Here is a 20,672-nt window from a genome sequence, read left to right as displayed (position 1 = left end):
CTCACTGGTGTTTTCTTATGTCCCTGACCTCCTACACCCTGCTGCAGCGAAGTTTCAAGGCGAGAATGGTGTCTCCTGTTTGGCAGGCCTGTTTCCAGCATTCTCCGCTTTCTCACGTTCACTCGCGGGTAACGTGTCTGCTTCCTGTCTTCATCAAGCCCGGTACAGCTTCCCCGCTGCTGCTGGTTTCCTCACAACGTCTCCCTGGATCCTGTCTCGCTCCACTGGCTCTATCGCCACACCAGCACCACAGGCTGATGAACGGCAACCCAGGAGCACCTGCCTGTTGCCAAGTGGTCTGTTCCAGCACGTCTGCCTTTCCTTGCTGCTTTGCCCTTCGCTTTTCCCAGACTGCGCCATCTCTCTCAGACTCCATACACAACTACCACTGATAGTTGGTGGAAGTCATCTTTAAATGTCCCCTGTAGCTGGTTGCTTCTATAACAACTACAATGCACGCTTTGTTTAGAGCTTCTCTCAATCCACATTAACTCCTTGTCCCTCTTCTTCGTGTCAGTACCTGAGGCACTATGGGAGTTGAAGTCCATAGAGTTAACAGAGGTTTTAAGGAGATTCTGTTTGGTATTCTTGCCTATTATGTTATCATTATGAATAGGAGATATGAATTGTTTTTGGGGTATTTGTAAGCTATGAATAATATCATGTCGAGACACGATGGGTTTGACAAGAAGGGTTTTTTGGATTTTACAATTAGGGGAATCTGTATAATAACAATAGGCCATTAGGGATCTTGGAATTGTAGGGTCTTCCTCACATTGTGGAGAACAATGCCACGTCTCTCCGGAGGAAATCATCACATCTCCCGACATCAGCTCCTCCTATGTTATCCTCCCTCATAATACTACCCCCAGGATCTGGTAGCGGCTGCCGTCCTCTGGCCACATGGGAGGAGATTTTAGGCTGGGGTTAAGTGATGGCTCCACAGGATTCATCACAGTATTGATAAAGATAGCATTAGGGTAATCCTGACAAAACTAAAGCCGTCAAAGGCTCTGGGACCAGATGGCCTAGCCAACGATACAATAAAGAAAAAAACAGAATTCTGGGTGGACCTGTTAGTGAAACTTTATAACTCGATTATGGTTAACAGCTACATGCCGAGGTCCTGGAAAAAAGCTATTTTAGTTCTGATCCATAAAAATGGCTCCCAGCATGACCCAAACAACTATAAATTTCTGGCCCTCTTGGACATTCCAGGCAAAATCTTTGCGATAAACATTCTGGGACAGCTAAATAAATGGGTTCATGACTGAAACATACTAAGCAAATACCACACTGGCTTTAGAGCAACTGCCCACAGTATGCTGACTCTCAATTTGTTAATCATTGAGGGTAGAGTAAAACACACCCCCACCCCGCTCTACATTTTGTTTGTAGACTTTTCTTCCGGTTTTTGTGCAGGGTACAGTAGGAAGCTATGAGTTAAAATGCGGAGAATGTCCATACCTGAAGGCTTCATCACGATGATCGCCCATTTGCACACCAAAACTATTGTAAAGCTCAGACTGAGTGGCATGGGAACTATCACTCAGGATATGCATACCAACAGAGGACTCAAGCAAGGTTGTGTTCTCAGCCCCATGCTTTTCAATCTGTATTTAGTGGACCTTCCCGATGAGCTCAAGAAAGTGAATAACATTCCCCCCAAGATGTGCCGACGACAGGTGGTGTGAATGGCTTACTCAGACGATGTTATCATCTTTGACCAAACCTACGTAGGTATTAAACACAGTGCCCTGAGATTGCCGGAGTATGCAAAGGCAAATGATCTACTAATACATTTTAGTAAACCAAATATATGTGTGTAGGTGTGAGCAAATGTCTCTAGAACACAAATAACACACCCATGGGAGTCATAAGCAAAGTGAACTATTACACCTATCTAGGCCAGGATATTTCTGATCGGAAAGGAAGAGTTAGCAGATACCAAAGTAAGAAAGCTCACTCTTAAATGATAGTTATTAAGAAATGTGCGACCAAAACCACAGGATAAGATCTCAAAGTGATCTTGCTTATGTATAAGCAGAGTTTTATGACATCAGTGATGTATTAACTGGCAACCAGTCCAGGTAATCACGCAGTCTGGTTGCAGAAACTGGAGGGCACACTATGGAGGAGGGTTATGGGGGTGTCACGGAGCATACTGATTGAGGCCTTAGGGCCTGAATTGGGTTTGACATCGCTACACACTAGTGTGTCTATAGAGGGCTTCCATACATAAAGGCAATAACATCCCCCACTTGTCTCTTATTAGCATTTTTCTGGAAAGTCTTTCAAAATTAATGCAATGCACTGGGCTTGACTTTTCAGAGAATAATTGAGTCCTTTTTCCAGGAAATAGGATGGTTCCCTGAATGGGACAGAGGAGGCTCCCTACTGGAAAAAGGAATTTGTACTGAAAGCAAAAGCACACGATTGGGTTGCCTCATACTCACAAGTATCTGATTTGGCCAGTTATGCTACGTTCTCCAAGGCACAATGCAAGTATTTGACTACTCAGTATTATTTAATACAGTTTCCATCACCACAATTCTGCAGATGCTTCCGCCTACTAAGATTGAATAAGCTCCCCACACTTGCAGTTTGCGGGGCATGGTATGGTGTAGAAGTTGACAAGGCCTACTACAGGCTATGCAAAATAAGGGGTAGATTGAGTGAAACCATCATGTCTTAACTTCCTGTGTCACACTGAGGGAGTAGTATGAGGTCTCCCTTGGGAAATAGGTATATAAGCTTGAATCAGACATGAGTCACAATGGAACTGTGGTTGCTGTTCGACTACCCTTTCACAGCCCAAGACGAGGGAACCCTATCATTAGAAACCTAATTTAATGTCCTATTAGGGACAACACCTCAGAAAGGAGGCCACAAGGGCCTAAAGGGGGACCCATTCAATAACTGTCCCCCACTCTCCAATTTACCCAGAGTCACCTAAGGATGAACCTAACGCGAACAATAAAACAACAAGGAGGAACAACTAAGGAAAGAACATGTGCTTTAAAAACCCCAAAACTGTCCCTGAGGCCGAATCTTGGGCTTGGGTGTCGGCCGCTCTTACAAACGATGATAAGTACTAGCTGAGCCGTCAAGGGAAAAAAAGGAAAACTCTAATATTGGCCTCATGGAACACGTGAGGATTTGCACACCTGTCTACTGAAGGGGACTTAATGTGAGGCGATCTGGACTTCGTGTGTTTACAAGAAAGATGGTTAAGAGAAAGCACAGTCCTGGATGGTTTCACCACTCTCATAAACCTAGCTGTGACGGGCGAAGCACGCCGCCTGCAAGCGGGCCTATTGACCTTAATCAGGAGTTGTTAGGGACTCATGGTGGCAACAGTAAAGAAAGACACAAGTGATCACAGTTCAAGGGTGTTTATTAAATGGTATGCAGGATGGAAAAACACCTAATCTAAACCTAAATCTAAGATGGGAGCAAGCTTCGACCATCATATGAAAAATAAGGTAGTCCTTGTGGCATCTTTTCAAAGTGAAGGCCTATGCTAAAAAAAAACTGTTGCCAAATCCTTACAACTAAATATAGAAATCGTGTGGTATAGGGTTTTCAATAAAGAAAGAAGTGTTCATAAATAATAAGTCAGAATGCAGGTTGCCAGCGGTATCCCTTCCCCTTGTTTTGAGCACGCAATAAGGTGGGACTTCTGAGCACAGCACATTTATCAAGCTCTCCCCAGCACGAGATGGCATTTTCGGTTTTAACTTCTCAGGAGCTTCAACGGCCAAGTGTCTTTTCAACCAAAAGTCTCTTGCCTGCGAGGGTTGGTAAAATAACAAACAAAATGAAAGTTCTTTTCAACTTATGTTTGGGATGATGATTCTTCACCCCTGGGTCCCCCTCTTCCGGACACAGGCCCCTCTCGCTTCTCAGCCTCCCTCTGCTGGGTTTACTATGGCCTTTCATTTCTTAATGTCTTTTTAAACAGTTCTCTGTGGACAACCCTCCACCGGGTTCACTTTTGTCAACACACTGTTTCTTGGGACTTCAGACTTCGCCCCTCTTTACTGGCATCCCTCTGCTGGGTTCACGCTTGCCACTTCACAAGTCCTTTTACTTCTAATGATTGCGGGATTCACTTCCCTTGCTTTCTCTTGATGCAGGATTCACTTCCCTCACTTTCTCAACAGTTTGTTGGTCAAAGACTTTCGACTGTACAGGGATTTTGCTCGACCGCTGTATGACCACTTTGACCTATCTTGGCGGCTCTCCTATGGCCTTCTAGTATCAGTAGTTTCCTCAAACTGGAATCAACCAGAGTTTCTTGAGTCAGCACCCACGTGGTGCTGGTCCCCTCTGCAGCTGTTCTTCTCTTAACAATTTACAGTTCTTTTAACTTTTCTCAATATGCCACTTTGCGACTTTCATTCAACACAGCTCGGTTTCTTATCGATTCTCCCCTCGACTCACCGGCTGTGATGAACCTCTTGGCTTTCCTTGTATCTGGAGTCAAGGCTGTTACCACGCTAGCAGGAGTCTCCCTCGGTCCTGCTTATCGGCGCAGGCAGGCTTCGTGTACTGTTGACATCTGCTGCAACACACTTGGGCTATTGTTCGCAGGCTTACATTTTCTTCCACAAAGGTTCCACGGGTTTGGGTCAGAAAGGGCAAGGTCACCTCTCTCCTTTTCTCCCTCTCGATTCTCACCGCCTTTCTCCTTGCCTTGAACTGCGGTGCTTGATTAGCTGCCTCGTTGTGTGATCTGTCTTGCTCTTCCTATTCTCTCGTGCTCCACCTTTTATCCCTGTTGGGAAGGGAAAGGGCCGTCAGGTGTGTGTGATTCTGGCGATTGCCTGACTTTGCCTGACCCTTGTATTGGGACATGTCAGGTAAACGGCTCTGGTGTTATTCTGTTCTTTTTCTTGTTGTGCACAAGTGTTTGTGTCAGAAAAGGAGGGGTGGCAGTGTTTTTTAATGTGCTACGTGATAGAACAGGGAAAAGGTGTTCAAAGAAGGGGGATACCGCATGTCACCCGTTGGTGTCTTCCTTCACTGGTCCACCCCAAGGTACTGGATCCAATAGTGATGGCCGTGTCCTGGCCACCTGGACGACAGATCCCCGGGGACTTGCTAGGGAGACACCTTCGGGTTTCTCACAGAGTGGGAAGGGTTACGAGGTGGGGGTTCATAACAGGACAAGCCTCTACATTCAGCAGACCACGTTGCTAAATAAAGGTTATCGATCGAATGCAAAGGAGGGGATGGAATAAAAATATGACAATCATAAACATCTATTGGAACCCGCTACGATCTTGCTCAAAAGAAATACTCGACGAAGTTGGAGAGGCAATCGATGATCCTTCAATAATACTATGCAGAGTCTGAACTTGACCTGTATCAATCGGAATGCGAAACTGATTGAAGGAGAGCTGAACTCATGAAACATGCATATACAGAGATGAACACTCTTGATGGCCTTAATGGAGAGCAGGAACTTCCATATTTTGAATGTTCACTTTGAACAAGTTGGGTGCTGTCACCCCACTTGGGAACGGGGCTCGCAATCATCGGTCATTGATTTGATCTTTGTCTCCAGGGAACTGATTGTCACCAGGGATAACCTCGAAATACTTCCTGCCAGATCGAGCAACCACAACATACTAAAAATGACGTGGTCTGCCCAGGTGGCGAAGTACATACAAGTAACAAACTCACAGCTAGAGACAGTAAACAAACGATGCAGTTTTAAAATGATGAAAGGAGCAGTGGAGCACACTAATGTCTCCTTTTCTGCAAGACTCTCTGTGATGAACACCCTGAACCCAGTGAGTATTGTCAACTACACCCCAAGCTTGGTCCCATTCCTGGTCAAAAATGTCATAAATAAGAAAGTACCTGTAGGGCACCAACATGTCTACGATCGCCTGGTAACTGCGAAAAAATGAGAGACGGGGAAGGCTGTCTGCACGGCTAAGAGAGCTAGCCTGCTGAACAGAGATAAAGAAGTAAAAAAGATCCGAAATAATTACAAAAACTGGCTCAGGGGGTATAAAAGCACCATTATCCAGCAAGACGCAGAGCAGATGCTGAAAGCCATAAGTAATAAGACCACAGCTGAAACCTGGGGGCTCATTAAACAGTCATGACAGGACCATAAACTTGTACAAATAAATGGGGTTGCAGGGGCGGTCTGGACAAAGTTCTTAAGGTCCTTGTACGCCCCCTCCCCCAGAGAGGACCAGCTGCAGATTCTATCTAGCTCCTGGTGCTTGTCTTACGATGAGGAAGATCTGGTAAACCTGATAAGGCGCACCAATCCTTTGCATGCACCAGGCCCGGATGGTCTTTCTTATGCAAATTTGAAAGAAAACCCAAACGAATGGGCTTCACTGTTGGGACTAATTTTGAAGGGTATATAGTGTTTCGAATCCTGTATCAAATCCCCATATATCTAATCTTTTATCTTGAAAACCTTTATAGTGAATGTATTTGGGCCCCCCCTGAAAAAGCATTGACTACAAAGGTTTTCAAAATAAAGGTTTTGATATATGGGCATTCATTATACATTACCTAGTTATAAAGACATGTAACCATTTTGAAGAACGTGCTGGCAGTGCAGAATATCCCTGCCTGATGGAAATCGGCTAAAGTGATCCCGATATTTAAGACAAGCAACAGACACAACCCTAATAGCTATCAGCCTATCGCTCTCTTAGATGTGATGAGAAAAATCAACGCTGCCCTACTATTAAAGAGACCGAACGAGTGGTCGTACAGAAAAAGTCGAAACAACGTCTTTCAGAGTAGAATTTGTAAAGGAACTGGGGACAACTCCCCCAATCTTTTTACTATCCATGCTAAAGGGCAAAGCACTCAAAGTGAAGTGTAAAATCCATATAGCCTTTGTGGACTTTGAAAAAGCTTTCGAAAGCATCACTGGGTTGCATCTGTGGAATTAACTGGCAGTCTGGGGGTGCCCGGAAGAACTTGTGGACCAACTAAGCACCCTTCACACTGACACCAACATGAGAGTAGGTTTAAATGCTAATTATGGGCTAAGTGAAGAAATCACAACCAGGAGAGGGGTCAAGCAGGGATGCCCTCTGGCCCCTGCGCTATTTAACCTCTACATCTCTGATTTGGCTAACTTCATGGAAAAAAACAGATGCTTCTCGCCCACAATTGTTGGAGTGAAGGTGGCTTGCCTACTGTATGCAGACGACCTTGTTCTCCTAGATCAAACAGTGATAGGCTACAAAGACAGCTTAAAAATCTGAACAAATACGCACGGGAAAACAATCTCCAAATCAACACCGGGAAAACAAAGAACTTAACAATGAAAAAGAGAAGCACATCAAGGAAACAGTCATTCAAATGGACCTTGGGAGCCGAGGCTATTGAAACTGTGGTTTTCTTTAAGTATCTTGGGGTTCGTATCTCCAGCAATGCAGTGGAAACGCACACTTTTCATTCCTTAAAAGAGAAAGCAACCGCACTAGTATACTAGGCCCTAATTCCGAAACACCAGTACAGCTGATACTCTCTGTTACCAATAATAGAGATGTACAAAACAAAGGTGGTCGCAGTGTTGACCCACGGAGCGGATGCCCTGCTCTGGTTCCCTAAAAATCACTCTGCCTTTCTGGAGGGGATCTTCTGAAGATGGGACCTGGGTCTATCGAGAGCAGTAACAGTCCAGATAGTCAGACGAGAAATGGGGTTGAGCTCCTTGAAAGTGGCAGCAGACTGGAAAACGCAGAACTTTTTGGGAAATTGTTTGAATGAGAACTTGGCTCCAATCTTGGCCATTATAAGAGCAGAATTGATGAAAGAAAACGGGAGCACTGTGGTAAAATTTGTAGAGCCACTCTAGGGCTGCTAGGGGCCTCTGTGGAGGAACTATGTCGCAACCCATTGAAGGTCAAAAAGAAGCTATGGACACTGGACTGGTTCACAACAAATGATGAAGCAAATAAGTATAAACTTTTCTATAATATCGTGGAGGAAACAAGAAGTAGGGGCAACATTCCAGAATACCCAAGGACATTTTCGGATCCAACCTACAGGGTTCAATTTAGGAGCATTAGACGGAACCTTTTTAAAACAATGGAGGTCCTGTCAGGTAGACTTGGCCCGAACTCAATGCGCTGCAGATTTTGCAAGACTGCAGGCTTGGTTGAAAACCTGCCTCACTTGTTCACGAGATGTATGGCCTTAGCGACGGTTAGGACAAGACACTTCATACGTTTCTTGGAAGGTTACGCTACCCTAACTGCAGCGGATTGGTGGAATCTTCTGCTGAGAGGGGAGAAGATCTCGTTGACCATTCCAGCAGTCAAATTCCTAAAGGAATCTTTTAAATGTTTTGACTCCGTAACTGGGGGGACCTAAAACCTGAACGATCGGAGGACATGTAAGACAATGATGATTTTGCAAAAAGTTTTTGTATTAAGCTAATCTGCAAATAAAACATTTGTAAAAATGTAAAATACGTTCATAAGCTCGAATCCATACGGGTAAGGGCCTTTTGGTCATGGTGCTTGGGGGGACACTAACACCTCACAAACTCTGCCCGTTATTGAACTCTGGTTTAACATTGAGGAGAAACTATGAGGCATTGGTATGCCTACAGACATAGACCAATAGCACACGTCGGTTATGCTCCCTGGCGATTAATAGCTGCACCTAGAGAAGGCAGGTTAACCACCATCGAGCAAACTTGAGGTGATGCTGTACAAAAGCAGATAGAATGTCTATTACATTGTGATTGAAGCAATTTAGCTTTGCACTGAATTTCAGAATTTGTACGATTGCTATCATCATTACCATTATATTGAGTCAGTATTATTGCACAACTGCATTGATTTGTAACATTTGCATCGTGAGATTCACACCAGCACACTGCACTTTCATCCACGCCATGTCACACTATGACACAAATTAAAATGTAATGGTGCGAAGATTTTTAACTGCAGCTATGTGCAACAAAAGTCACGAAACAATAGTAATGTAGGTATTGGCCAGTCTATACAATATGTCTTTTTTAAAAACATTTTTCTTACAGCAAAAATTAAAGGAAGAGAGGGAGGCAAAAAGGGCTCAGTTGGACGGAAGACATGACTATATGTTGGGAATTGTGGCTGCCTGTTTGAATTTGGAGAAAGCAGAGATAGAAGATGCAGTTCTCGAAGGCAACCAGGTATGAAAAAAATGCAGCTGCTTTCTCTTCCAAGGATGCCATTCTTATGTAAAAAGTCCTGCTTATTTTGAGATCTTTTGAATGTTGTGTGCCCCTTAGTGCCGTTCTTGAAAGTCTTTCCCAACTGGCAAGTTCCAACACGGAATAGCAAGAATTTCAAAAAGACTTAAAGACAGAAATGTGTGATCATTTGACAATAAATGGCCTCTGCCTTCAAAATGGCACAAGATCATTGAGCAAGGCAATAAGGAAATTCCATGATTGTTAACGAAATGTTTATTACATCAGCATCCCTTTTCATGCAACCGTTTAAGTACAGTTCTAATTCATCTAGATCTATTCATTTGAACTAATTACATCTTCGTTTCACGCATGTACTCTTTTGCCCAAAGCTGGACATTTCTTGGAAAATTAGGTTGATGGATGGAGAACTGCGCATTCTACCACTTGTGGATTTGGCTGTTGGGTGTGTCCTTTCTATCCCAAAATGCAGGTCATCATTTCTTTTACAATCAGTAGAATGACAAAATTGGCCGATGCATTTCGGACAATATGTGGTCCTTCATGAGCACGATGTCTGTGAACAAAAAAATACATATAACTAAATCTGAATGAGAACATGAAAATGTAATGTTCAAAATGTTTGAATTCCCAAGTGTAAGCTATACATGTACCTGGCCTGAAGATATGTCAAATTTGCCACCTAAAAAGCAACAATATTTCAAAGTAGTCAGCCAAAATAGCAAATAATACTCAAATAAAAGAAATACAGGAAAATGGTGTATAAGGGAGATCTCTAGATCCCTAGAGATCGCACCATGCCTGCCAGCACCTTAGCTATGGGATACTTTACACAGCAGTGTCAGCATGTGTTAAAAAAAACACTGTAAAAATTGCATGAAATAGGAACTGGAAAAAATGAAAAGATGGAAAAAATAAAAGAAAGGGGGAACTTTTGTGCATAGTCTACTAAACAATACAGTAAGACTCACCTGCAGACGCCCGTTGGAAGATAATAGACTATAAGACGTTCAAAGGCACGATTCATAGATCCTCAATTGCAGTTACATTTGAAAAAGGTATCACATCCAAAACCACTTGGATGCATCTGCGCGATTACGTCATCACGTGACAGTGCACAATGACGTCCCACGAAGATGATTAAACTGTCATGATCTGCAGCAGGAGTAATGGTGAAAAAAGATAGGTAGGCAAAACCATTACAAAAAAAAAATACAGAAAAGGGGAAATGTGTTAAACTGAAAAACATGTGTTAAACTGTGAACAATATTAGAAAGTCATAAGGAAAGTAAACGAAAATGAAGATAAACATAAATAATAAAAAAATAGAGGTAAAAATCAAAAAGTAAAACAATTTACAAAAAAATGTAAGCTATGTAAATGGGAAAAGACAAATGTGTGGCAAGAGAACCAAACCAGAGGAAAACAATATGTGTTGATAAATAGGTCCTGTAAATGAACATTACACATAGAAAAGCAAACAACTCATCAAGTAAATGCAATAAGCTGATGAATACTGAAAATCATATATCCAAAATCACCAAGTGCATAGTTTTCATTACTTTGTACACACATGTAATTATGTCCCTCATCAAACAATTTACAGGTCATTAGCGATAAAAAATCATACGTAACTGGACTGTATATACAGAATAAATTCTGGTGTGACACAGTTATGTTAAACAAATCAAACAATTGTGAGCTACTTCCTAACATAGGTACTGTGTGCAATAAGATATTCAGAAGTGATACGCCAGGAACATACCCTGCACCTTCGAACAATGTAAGGCGGTGTTCCAACTCCAGGAGAGAGACAGATTTACTTACTGCCAACTCCGGCACTGGTGCTCGCATCCCCAGACCCTCCATGCTGCCACTCGCCCCCTTCCTCCCCTGGAACTGACGCTTAAGGACCTACCATCCCGGGGTAGGCTCTCGACCCTGTACAGGCGCTTCCTGAGGGACCTCTTAAGCACAAGAGCGCGATGCATGGCCCAATGGGTGGCCGATCTGGGTCACCCGATTGACGACCAGACCTGGGTGGACATCTGGACACGTACCCACTCCTCATCTACCTGTGTGACCAATAAAGAATGTGCATACAAGCTCATGCTGCGATGGTACTACCCCCCCCCCCTTTAGACTACACCACATGAACCCACGGGTGGACTTTTCCTGCTGGAGAGGAAGCCCCGAATTTGGCTCCTTCTGCCACATGTGGTGGGCCTGCCCAAAGATACGGCAATTCTGGGAACGGTGCCTGGCACCGATCGAACACATTACCGGGCTGACACTCCCCCCTGTAAACCGAAACGGTCCTTCTGGGGGTCCCGACCCCCGGGGTATACCCCCGCTCTGGAAACAGAGCGAAATTAGCAACGCAATGCCTCTTGGCAGGAAAAACTGTGCTAGCCCGCTTCTGGAAATCCCCGGACGGCCCATGCATGGCCCACTGGTGGGGTAAATTATGGGACATCCTGATTGTGTGTAAAAAGTGACCGCGTCAAGGGCGGGAGTCCTCCACCGCTTCCAGAATGTCTGGGCCCCAGTGCTGGACTATGACCAGCACTCGATGGGCCCTGAAGGACCAAGTGCCCATCTGAGTGGTGAGGGCAGCGGACGATCCCACTGAGCAAGGGAACTGAGGGAAGGAATCTGGAGACCAGAGGGGGGAGGGAGGGGAAGAGTATGAGCTAATGGGAATTGTCAAAAAGGAGTAAAATCCTCATGCATTGTTGTTTGTAAATTGTCCTGCCTTGGTTTAAAATAAACATATTAAAAAAAAAAAGAAATTCAGAAGTGGAGACACAGTGATCTTAGTACAAGATGTCCAGAAGCTTGATCCTGGTATGGCAGGATAGTAATGGGGTAGTAGAGTTTGGATAGTGTGGGTTTGAAAGATGTTTTTAGAGCAAGGGGAGATATGTCCTGTTTTGGGTGCAGAGGGAATATTGTCATGTGAGAGACAGGATTTGATGGTGTTGAGGCAGTGTGGAGCGAGGGTGGTGATGTAGTTGGGTGAGGCTTGAGGTGGGCATTCATCATCCAGGAAGTTTTCAGATTTTGTTTTAGCTATAAGAGTGACAAGAGTGTCCCTGTCGATGGGTTGCAAGGCGTCCCATGTGCTGAAATGTTTGGGAGTAGGAGTGGGATTGTGAGAGAAAGGGAGGGCTTCTCTGGTGTGCATTTTAGTGCTGAACAAGTCAATGAGGAAGTTGCATACTGAAGTGGATGGTATTAGGTAAAATATTCATAATTATAATCAATCTTCCCGATCTCTGCAACCCCAGAACCTTTTGCTTGGACTTGGCAACTATTTTCTTTTTTTAACACATTTAATTTATTTATTCATTCACGAGCACAACATGAGTACATCAGTTGTTGTGTCTTGTAGACATGCATCATGCCAGTTACTATGTACCCACTAGACACTTATCCAGCTAACATCCTGCTTGTGAGATTAACTATGATACATCCTCAACAGCTACATACTCACCCTTCAGTTCCCTCCCACCAGCTTAACCCCAATTTGTATGGTCTCGTCTTCCTCCTCCAGATTTAGCGCATCCCAGTCCATTCACTCAAGGGCAGTCCTTTGCTTACATTTCCTTTAGTTCAACACATATGAACAATTTTGAGTACCATAGGTTTGTGAAAGCAGTTTTCTCTGTCTTTTATGTGTTCCTGAAAGGGCTTCCATACTGCCAAAAATGTAAGATACTGTCCCACTTTCAGGGCGTATATTTTCTCCATAGCCATCACCCCCCATATCTTAACCCACCACTATGCAATTATTGGACCCTCTACTGTTTTCCACCCTTGTGCTAGTGTCATTCTCGCTGCCATCAGCAAATGTGTGATGAAGGTGGCCTTATGCCCGGTTGCCCTGTATAGGCCATCCACTTCTGCTCCCAATAAGACCACCTTTGGTGACATTGGAAGATTTACCCCTGTGATCTCCTTTATATGTCCCAGAATCTCTTTCCAATAAATTTCCACTTTCGGGCATGTCCACCACATATGGTATAGTTCCCCCTTCCCTCCACATTGTCTCCAGCACCAGGGAGGATACTTTGCATTTATTCTAAGTAGGCGAGAGGGTGACATATACCATCTATAACAAAGTTTATGGGCTGTTTCTTTGATGGCTGTGCTTTTAGATATTTTGTGCGCCCTCCTCCAGAGCTGTCCCCATTCCTCTTCTGTGATTGGTTCCCCAAAGTCTTTCTCCCAGTTACCTTTATACAACAGCTTGTCTCTCATTTGCTCTCTGTCTAACAGCCTATATAGTCTTGCTACTTCTCCGGTTGTCACGCCTTCCTGCATGGTCATTTCGATCCCCACCGGGGCTCTAGTGCCCGCTTCCTTCACCTTCCTTTGGGCGATCCAATGTCTGATTTGTATATATTTGTATCTTACTTTCTCCCCTATACCAAACTTTTGTTTACATTCCTCAAACAGAAGGGGGGGATCCACCATGTAACATCTATTTTAGGTTAATCATTCCCACTCCCGTCCACGCCTCCCAGAATTCCTGTTGTTGTAGACCCGGGGTGAAGTCTGCATTATGTGCCATTGGGGAAAAGGGGCGTAATCCATGCCTAATTTTCTTCCTACTGAGTGCCTTGTCCCAACCCCGCAAGGACACCTTAGTGGCTTCCAGTAGTTGACCCCCTGCTCCCCGATCTCCAGTGCTGAGGGCTTGTAATGTTCTCAGTGGAATGGATGTGACCGCTTGTTCTATCCCGCACCAACCTTTGGGTATATCCTGCCCAGCCCAGCCCATTTCAACATCGGTGCTATGTGTGCCGGTAAGATGTATCTCTCTATGTCTGGGACCCCAAGCTCCCCCAGAAGTGTTGGACACATAAGGATCTTCTTTTGTAACTCGGCTTCTTACCATGCCATAAAGGAGAGCATTGCAGTTTCTAGTTCCTTAATCATTCGGGCGGTACGTCTACAGGAAGGGACTCCACCAGATAAAGCAAGTGGGGAAGCAGCGTCATTTTGACTGCTGCAATTCGTGTGAACCAGGAGAGTTCCCGGGCATCCCATCTATGCATGTCATCCTGTAATTGCTTCCAGAGGGGGTCTTATATTTGCTCCATACAGCCCTCTTATTTCCCTCATCAGTTTTCTCCCCAGGTATTCTATCTTCTCCTCTTCCCAGATTAAGGTGTATGTTTTTCCCAGTTTTGTGATCATTTCTCGCTCCTCCATTATGTTTAATGCCTTGGATTTTTAGTAGTTTATGGTGAAACCTGATATCCTAGCGAACTCATGCAGCCTTGCCATCACTCTGGGTAGTGTATCCTTAGTGTTTCCCAAAAATAACAATATGTCGTCCGTGTACAGCGTGATTTTGTGTGTTTACTCTCCACATGTCACCCCCACAATCCCCTGATCTTGTCTGACCCTCACCGCAAAGGGCTCCATCGCCATTACGCCGAAAGGGGGCCTCCTTGACATGTGCCTCTCCATATTTTAATCTGCGCCAAGCTCTGCCCGTTAACTAGGAAGTTCGTTGTTGGGATTTGAAAATTTGTAGAACCATCCTAGTAAAATCGGGCCACACTAAAACCTCTCCAGAACCAGCCGTAGATATCCCCAATCTAAGCTATCGAAAGCCTGTCTTGCATCTAGCGCTGCAATCGAGAACCGCTGTCCCGTTCTTGTCTCCAGATCGATTATATCTATGGCACGTCTTACGTTGTCCTGTGTGTCGCCCCACTATAAAACTCTGCCTGGTCCTCATGTATGATCCCGGGAAGTACCTTCATTAATCTTGCTGCTAGGACCTTAGCATAAATCTTGGCATCACTATTTAAGAGCGTAATGGGGCGATAGCTGGCGAAATCTGTGGGGTCTTTTCCAGGTTTAAGTATCAATATGGTTGTGGACCCCATGTTCTCTGTTATCTTGCCTCTCTCTCCCTGATGACATTAAAGAGTTGTGTTGGTGTTTCCAGCAGTTGCGCTCTAAAGGTTTTGTAGTACCCATTACTTAACCCGTTAGGACCTGGAGTTTTATTAGCTGGCAAGGCTCTTATTGCGTCATTAACCTCTTGCGCTGTTATCGGGCAGTTTAGTGTGTCCCTGCCTTCCTCCGTGACTTGGGGAAGGGGCGTAGTTGACATACAGGTTGTTTGCCTTGACGGTTCTAAGTTTTTTTGTTTTAGCAGCCATTCGTGGAATTTTTCCAATTTCTTTGCCTCCACCATACATAGTTCCCCTTGTTCATTTTTAAGTTGGGTTATGTAGTTATGTGATTTTTGTTTCTTTAGTTTAGCTGCTAAAAATCTACAGCCCCCTCCTTGTATAGTATGTTTGCTTTGTGTTTAATAGTGTCTTGTGCCACTCAGTCTGCAACATGTGCTTCCAACTTGGCTCTAATTTTCCATAGGACTCTCAATGATTTTTGTGTCTGTCGGGTTTTGTGCTGCTTCTGCGATTCCTTTAGCTCCCCCTCAAGTTCTTTAGTGATGAGTCCTCTCTCTCTAATATATGCTGCGGATTGCGATATGAATTCACCCTGGACCACTGCTTTCCCCGTGTGCCACACTATCCTCCAGTCTGTCTCCCCATTATCATTATCCTTAAAGTAGTTGTTTGTTTCCTCCATATGTGCTCTAAGTGGTCGGTCCTGTAATATATTCTCCTTCAATCTCCCTTAATTCTGCTTTTTTCCCTTGTCATTGCCCACTTCTATTTGTATGATCACCGGAGCATGGTCAGAAAAGTATTTTGCCCCAATTAGCGCAGAGTAATGTGTGTATTGCTTGTTTTGTTCATGGAAGAATCTCCATGTTTCAATTACTCCCAGGTCCCTAAAGAATATCCCCAATGCCTGCCTGTTCTTCCCATGCGCTTTGGAGGCCGGGAGTGTTTTATCTAAAATAGGAGGATCCATCACACAGTTAAAATCCCCGCCTTTCACCACCTGTCCTTTACACCATCCTTCCAATTTCAACAATATCTCCCTTAAGTAGGTATCTTGTTTCTCATTGGGGGCATACATTTCAGTTAGCGTGTAGAGTTGATCTTTTATAGTACCCTTGAGCACCAAGTATCTACCTTCAGTATCTTTATGTAGGTGTTGCATTTTAAAGCCCAGACCGTGGCTGAGCAATATTGCCACCCCCCTATGTCTTTTTCCCACCTGATGCGTAAAATTGTTTGTGGAAGGCCTTGTGCGCCATCCTCCGTTCGTCTCTATGGAGAAGATGTGTCTTCTGTAAGAACGATATTGATGCCTGCAATTCAACAAGTCTCCCCAAAATTGAAAGGTGTTTCATTGGTGAATTTAACCCCTGTATATTCAGGGTTATAATCCTTGCTTCAGCCATTCAGTCTGTCTATAGGACTGAATACTATGCGCCTAAGGCTACTACACCCTTCTCCTTTCATGGACCTCCAATCCCTAAACCCTGCCAATTAACCCCAGAACTCTAAATCATACTGCAACCCTTCCCCAACTCCCTTCCCCACCCCCAAGTCCCTTACCCCCTCAGTGTCCCCCATCCCCAACTTCCCCATTTCCCTTTACCCCAAAGTGGCCAGGCCTCTCTTCCGAACCCTCCCTGGTCTCCTCCCAGGGCGTTGGCCCTTGAACTCTCCCGGGAATTCTCTACGCCAGGATAATTCTGTACCCTGAATTGGATTCCAAGATGAGTCGCCCTCCCTCCTCCGTCCAGGCTTCATTTTACCTTGTTTATTGTTTTGTGACCCTTCTCCACCCTCCAGACCACATTTTAATAGACCACCTCCCTGGCTTTACTACACTCCTTTATCATTTCTTATAGGGTTCTGTCAATTTTACTTCTCTTCCAAGCCTCTTCCTCTTGTTCGTCGACCATTCCCAAGATCTGTCCGCTTCTTTTGAGGTGCCCCATTTTGGGTCCTGTTCCTCTTGATTCTGGTCCCCTTCCATTTGCAACAATGTTAGTACCTACTTACACGTGAAAATTTGCTGCTGTTTGCCTTCCCATGTGAAGAGCAGCCTGAATGGAAATGTCCATTTGTAAGCTATGTGTTTGGCCATTAGTGCCTTCATGACCGGCTGCATTAGTCTTCTCTTGTGTAATGTTGACAGGGCTAGATCCTGATACAACTGGATTCGGCTTCGGTTAATCGTCAGGTCAGATTGCGTTCTTGCCACTCTCAGAATTCCCTCCTTCAGGATGTACGAGGTCAGCGCTATTAGCACATCTCGGGGACTTGCCCCTGGTTCTCTCCTCTTAGGGTCAATTCTGTGTACTCTATCAGCACTTCTTCGGGTTGGGTTCCATTTAAGAGGCTGCTAAAGCAATGCTGCATGGCATCTTTTTAGTCTCTGTCCATAACTGATGTGACCAAACCCTTAACCCCGATATTGGACTTGCAGGATCTATTTTCCAGGTCCTCTGCCTGAATTTCCAGATTATGTGTTGCCCTGGACAGAATGTTGCTCCGTTTCACCTCTTCTGACATGGTAGATGGGCCATTCTCAACCACATCCACTCCATCGCCCAGATCATTAATTTCCCTTCTGACCTCTTGTAGTGATGACTTCAGCTCCTCTTTCATTTTCCCTGAATTGGTCTTGAAAGGAGTCCATCATCCTGGTTTCCATTCCCTTCAAACATTCAAATAGCTCTTCTTTGTCTAGTGCCATCTTAGGTGATGTGTCTGTGTCAACCTTCCCCACTGTCTCCTTTGATGGTTCGGTTAATGGAGTATCCACCTGTTGTTGCTGTCTCCAGCACCTTTCCAATTGCCCCATCTTGTAGTCTTGTTGACCCTTTTGCTCTTGTTGGGGCGCTTCTGAGCTTAGACCCTGGCATCAGGGGACTCTCTGGGCAACTCCCCTGTGTTCGTTCCACCAACTGTTTGTCCAGGGGGTTGGAGGGGTTACGGGTCGGTCGCCTTCCACTTGCAGTCTGCCAATTATGCTGCAGATGTGCGTTCTCTGCTCACTGTCAATCCTTCCTCTCCTTTCGGACCAGCTGGATACTAATTCTTCACCCCTCTTTCACAAAGCCTGTGCTGTTCTAGAGCTCGTGACCACTTGACCTCGGCCTCATGTCTCTCTATTTCTCGACCTCTTCTTCTGTGGGTGGGCCGAATTCTACTTTTCCTGGAGGTGGGAGGCAGGGGAGGGGCTCTTTGGCTTTCCTCTTTCCGAGTTTCTCCTACACTGTCTGATCCTTCTGTGTGCTTGGCTTCCCGTATCCCCACCAATTCTCCTGTCGCTGGCCCGGCAGCGAGCGTAACCTTTTCAGCACCACACTCCACCTTTTGCCCCTCGCACTCTCTGTCTCCTGTTGTCGTGGGGGGGGTGTACTCCCTGGTTTGCTTGCTCCCCTTTATGGCAGGTGCTTCACAACCGTTTCTTTGTCTCTTTCCTGGTGCCTCCTCACCCCCTTTCTGTTCTTGCAGTGTCTTCCCCCACCTCTCCTCTTACGAGCGCTTAGTTAAAATCCCACGCACTGTGTACCTTTTATTCTGAGGCTCCAGCTCCTTCTTCAAGCCGTGGGTGGCTCCATTCCGCCTTCCTCCGATTGCTGCAGAGAATGGGGAGAGGATGCTCCTGCTGCTGTATTGGGGGAGGACTGCTCCACATTTGGCAGACCCTTTTTTCCCCCAGCGTATGTGGGCTGCTTGCCCTGCTTTCAGTGTTGAATATTATCCAGTTGGGCCTTAGTCCGGCGTATCACATGCCCCCTACGCAACCACACCTTTACGCATTGCTAGAGGTGAGGGGTGGTACCCCGTTTTATCCTTCCTGCTTTGCTTCTATTGACTTCGCCCCCTTTTGCTCAGATTTGCTTCTTGTCCCACACATTCCTGGTCTTGGGTATTGCTTTGTGTTTAATTGTTGGTTTGGGGGTTTAATGTTCTGCCGCTGCGGCCACTTTTCTCTCCTTAATGTATTATAATGGCAAATGCATGCCTCCTCTGCGGACTCGCTGAGCACACGTTCTGTTAGCTGATGGCTCATGTGTTATTTTCCCCCTCTCAACGTGTGTTACGCTTCCCCCTCGCGAGCCCTTCAACAGAGCCGGTTCTGGGGTATTACTGTCGAACGGGTGTTTCTTTTGCCGCGTTATAACGGTGGGGGCAACTTCGCTGTCCTTACACCTTTGCCCTGCGGTGTGCGCTGACCCACTGCATCTACGTAGTAATAATGTTCTGGTAGGCCTGGCGCTCCCCGCTGCTCTTACCCCGTTCCTCCACTCGACGTTGCACTGCTGAGCCCTTCCTCCAGATCCTCTCGATACTGCACTCCTGGCTCCCTCCCGGGCTTACTTGGGATGCGTTGGGGCTCACTGCCGCTTCCCTGATGGCCCTTGAGACGTGGGGCTGGCACTGACGTGCTGTTTCTTCTCCCTTCTCGCTACTTAGTGTCCAGCTGTATCATGCCAGTTGCCCCGGCCGTTTTCCACTCTGAGCCGCCGCCGCACTCGCTCAGTCCGCCACCTCTGTTTACGGCTCCTCTGCACACATAAAGTTGTCTGAGGCTTCTTATAACGGCGGGGCTTAGACCATTTACCTGCATCTGCTTCGTTGGTGGGTTTTCAGTTCTCCTCCGCCTCTTCCCCCTCTTCAGTCTGTCAGTGGGGCCAGTTCCGGAGTGTGCTGCGTCTTGAGTTTCTCCCTCGGGTCTGCTGTGAAGGCATGTTGCAACCGATTACTGTTCTTTTCAGACCTGCAGTCTGATCCTCCTTCTTTGTGGGTCTCGGCGGCTGCAAGGGTATGTTTTCCGCTACTTTTGAAGTGCTTATGTCTCCTTATTTTCTCCCACCCAGACAGAGCTCAGGAGTGTGCACCTTCACGGTGCAGCGGCCATCTTGGAATCCGACTTGGTAACTATTTTACCTTGTCCCTAGGTGAATGGGAATCTTTATCCCCTCTCACCAAGTATTTTGCTCTTTTTATGGGTGACCTTTTATGTCTCTCCATAGTGTATGGTTGAAGTTATAGTTTCCTATAACTTTTGAGCTTAGGCTGGGTCGACCCTTTGGGCTCCCCTGTTAATTTCTCTTTTATATACTTGGGTGAACTACTGTCATCCCTTTGTCTTCCATCCTGCCTGAAAGGAAACAACTCCCAGTGGGTGGCTGGCTGTCCTGATTGGACAGCCAGACGGCCTCTGTCTGTATAATGCAGGGGGAGATTGCAGAAGTTGTGCTGTAGTTCCTGCTAAATACTCAGAACCTGGAAGCTGCTGGCAAGTCGACCACTGGAGCTGAAACTGAACAGGAAGATGAAGAAACAGCTGTAGTGATTTCCAGTGACCGGAGAGCCTGCTGTGTAACCAGAGATTGCTGAACCCTTCCTTCCAATCAACCCGGGGGTCCCAAAAATGACAACCACAACCCAGAACCTGGTGAGATCCAGTAGACTCAAGAAGACCTGCATTTTGAGCCATCCCACGTCATGCTGCAACCCTGCAGGGCTGCAATACCCCAAAACCCTGGGACCTCAAGCCATTTTGC

The 20,672-nt window shown here is 45.6% G+C and overlaps 1 protein-coding gene across 1 annotated transcript in view; it reads left to right on the top strand.

Moving 5' to 3' along the window:
- Positions 1-20,672, top strand: part of DNAH5 (dynein axonemal heavy chain 5) — a 4,235,244-nt gene that overhangs the window by 129,526 nt on the left and 4,085,046 nt on the right. Inside the window, exon 2 of the mRNA XM_069613779.1 lies at positions 9,041-9,175. Coding sequence (XP_069469880.1) covers positions 9,041-9,175 — 135 coding nt within the window. The remainder of the gene's footprint in view (positions 1-9,040; positions 9,176-20,672) is intronic.

The sequence above is a fragment of the Ambystoma mexicanum genome, chromosome 5p (genome assembly GCF_040938575.1).
Source record: "Ambystoma mexicanum isolate Mex_15411 chromosome 5p, UKY_AmexF1_1, whole genome shotgun sequence".
Classification (NCBI taxonomy): Eukaryota; Metazoa; Chordata; class Amphibia; order Caudata; family Ambystomatidae; genus Ambystoma; species Ambystoma mexicanum.
Note: the sequence above shows the minus strand (reverse complement) of the source record. Positions and strands in the feature narration are given on the sequence as shown.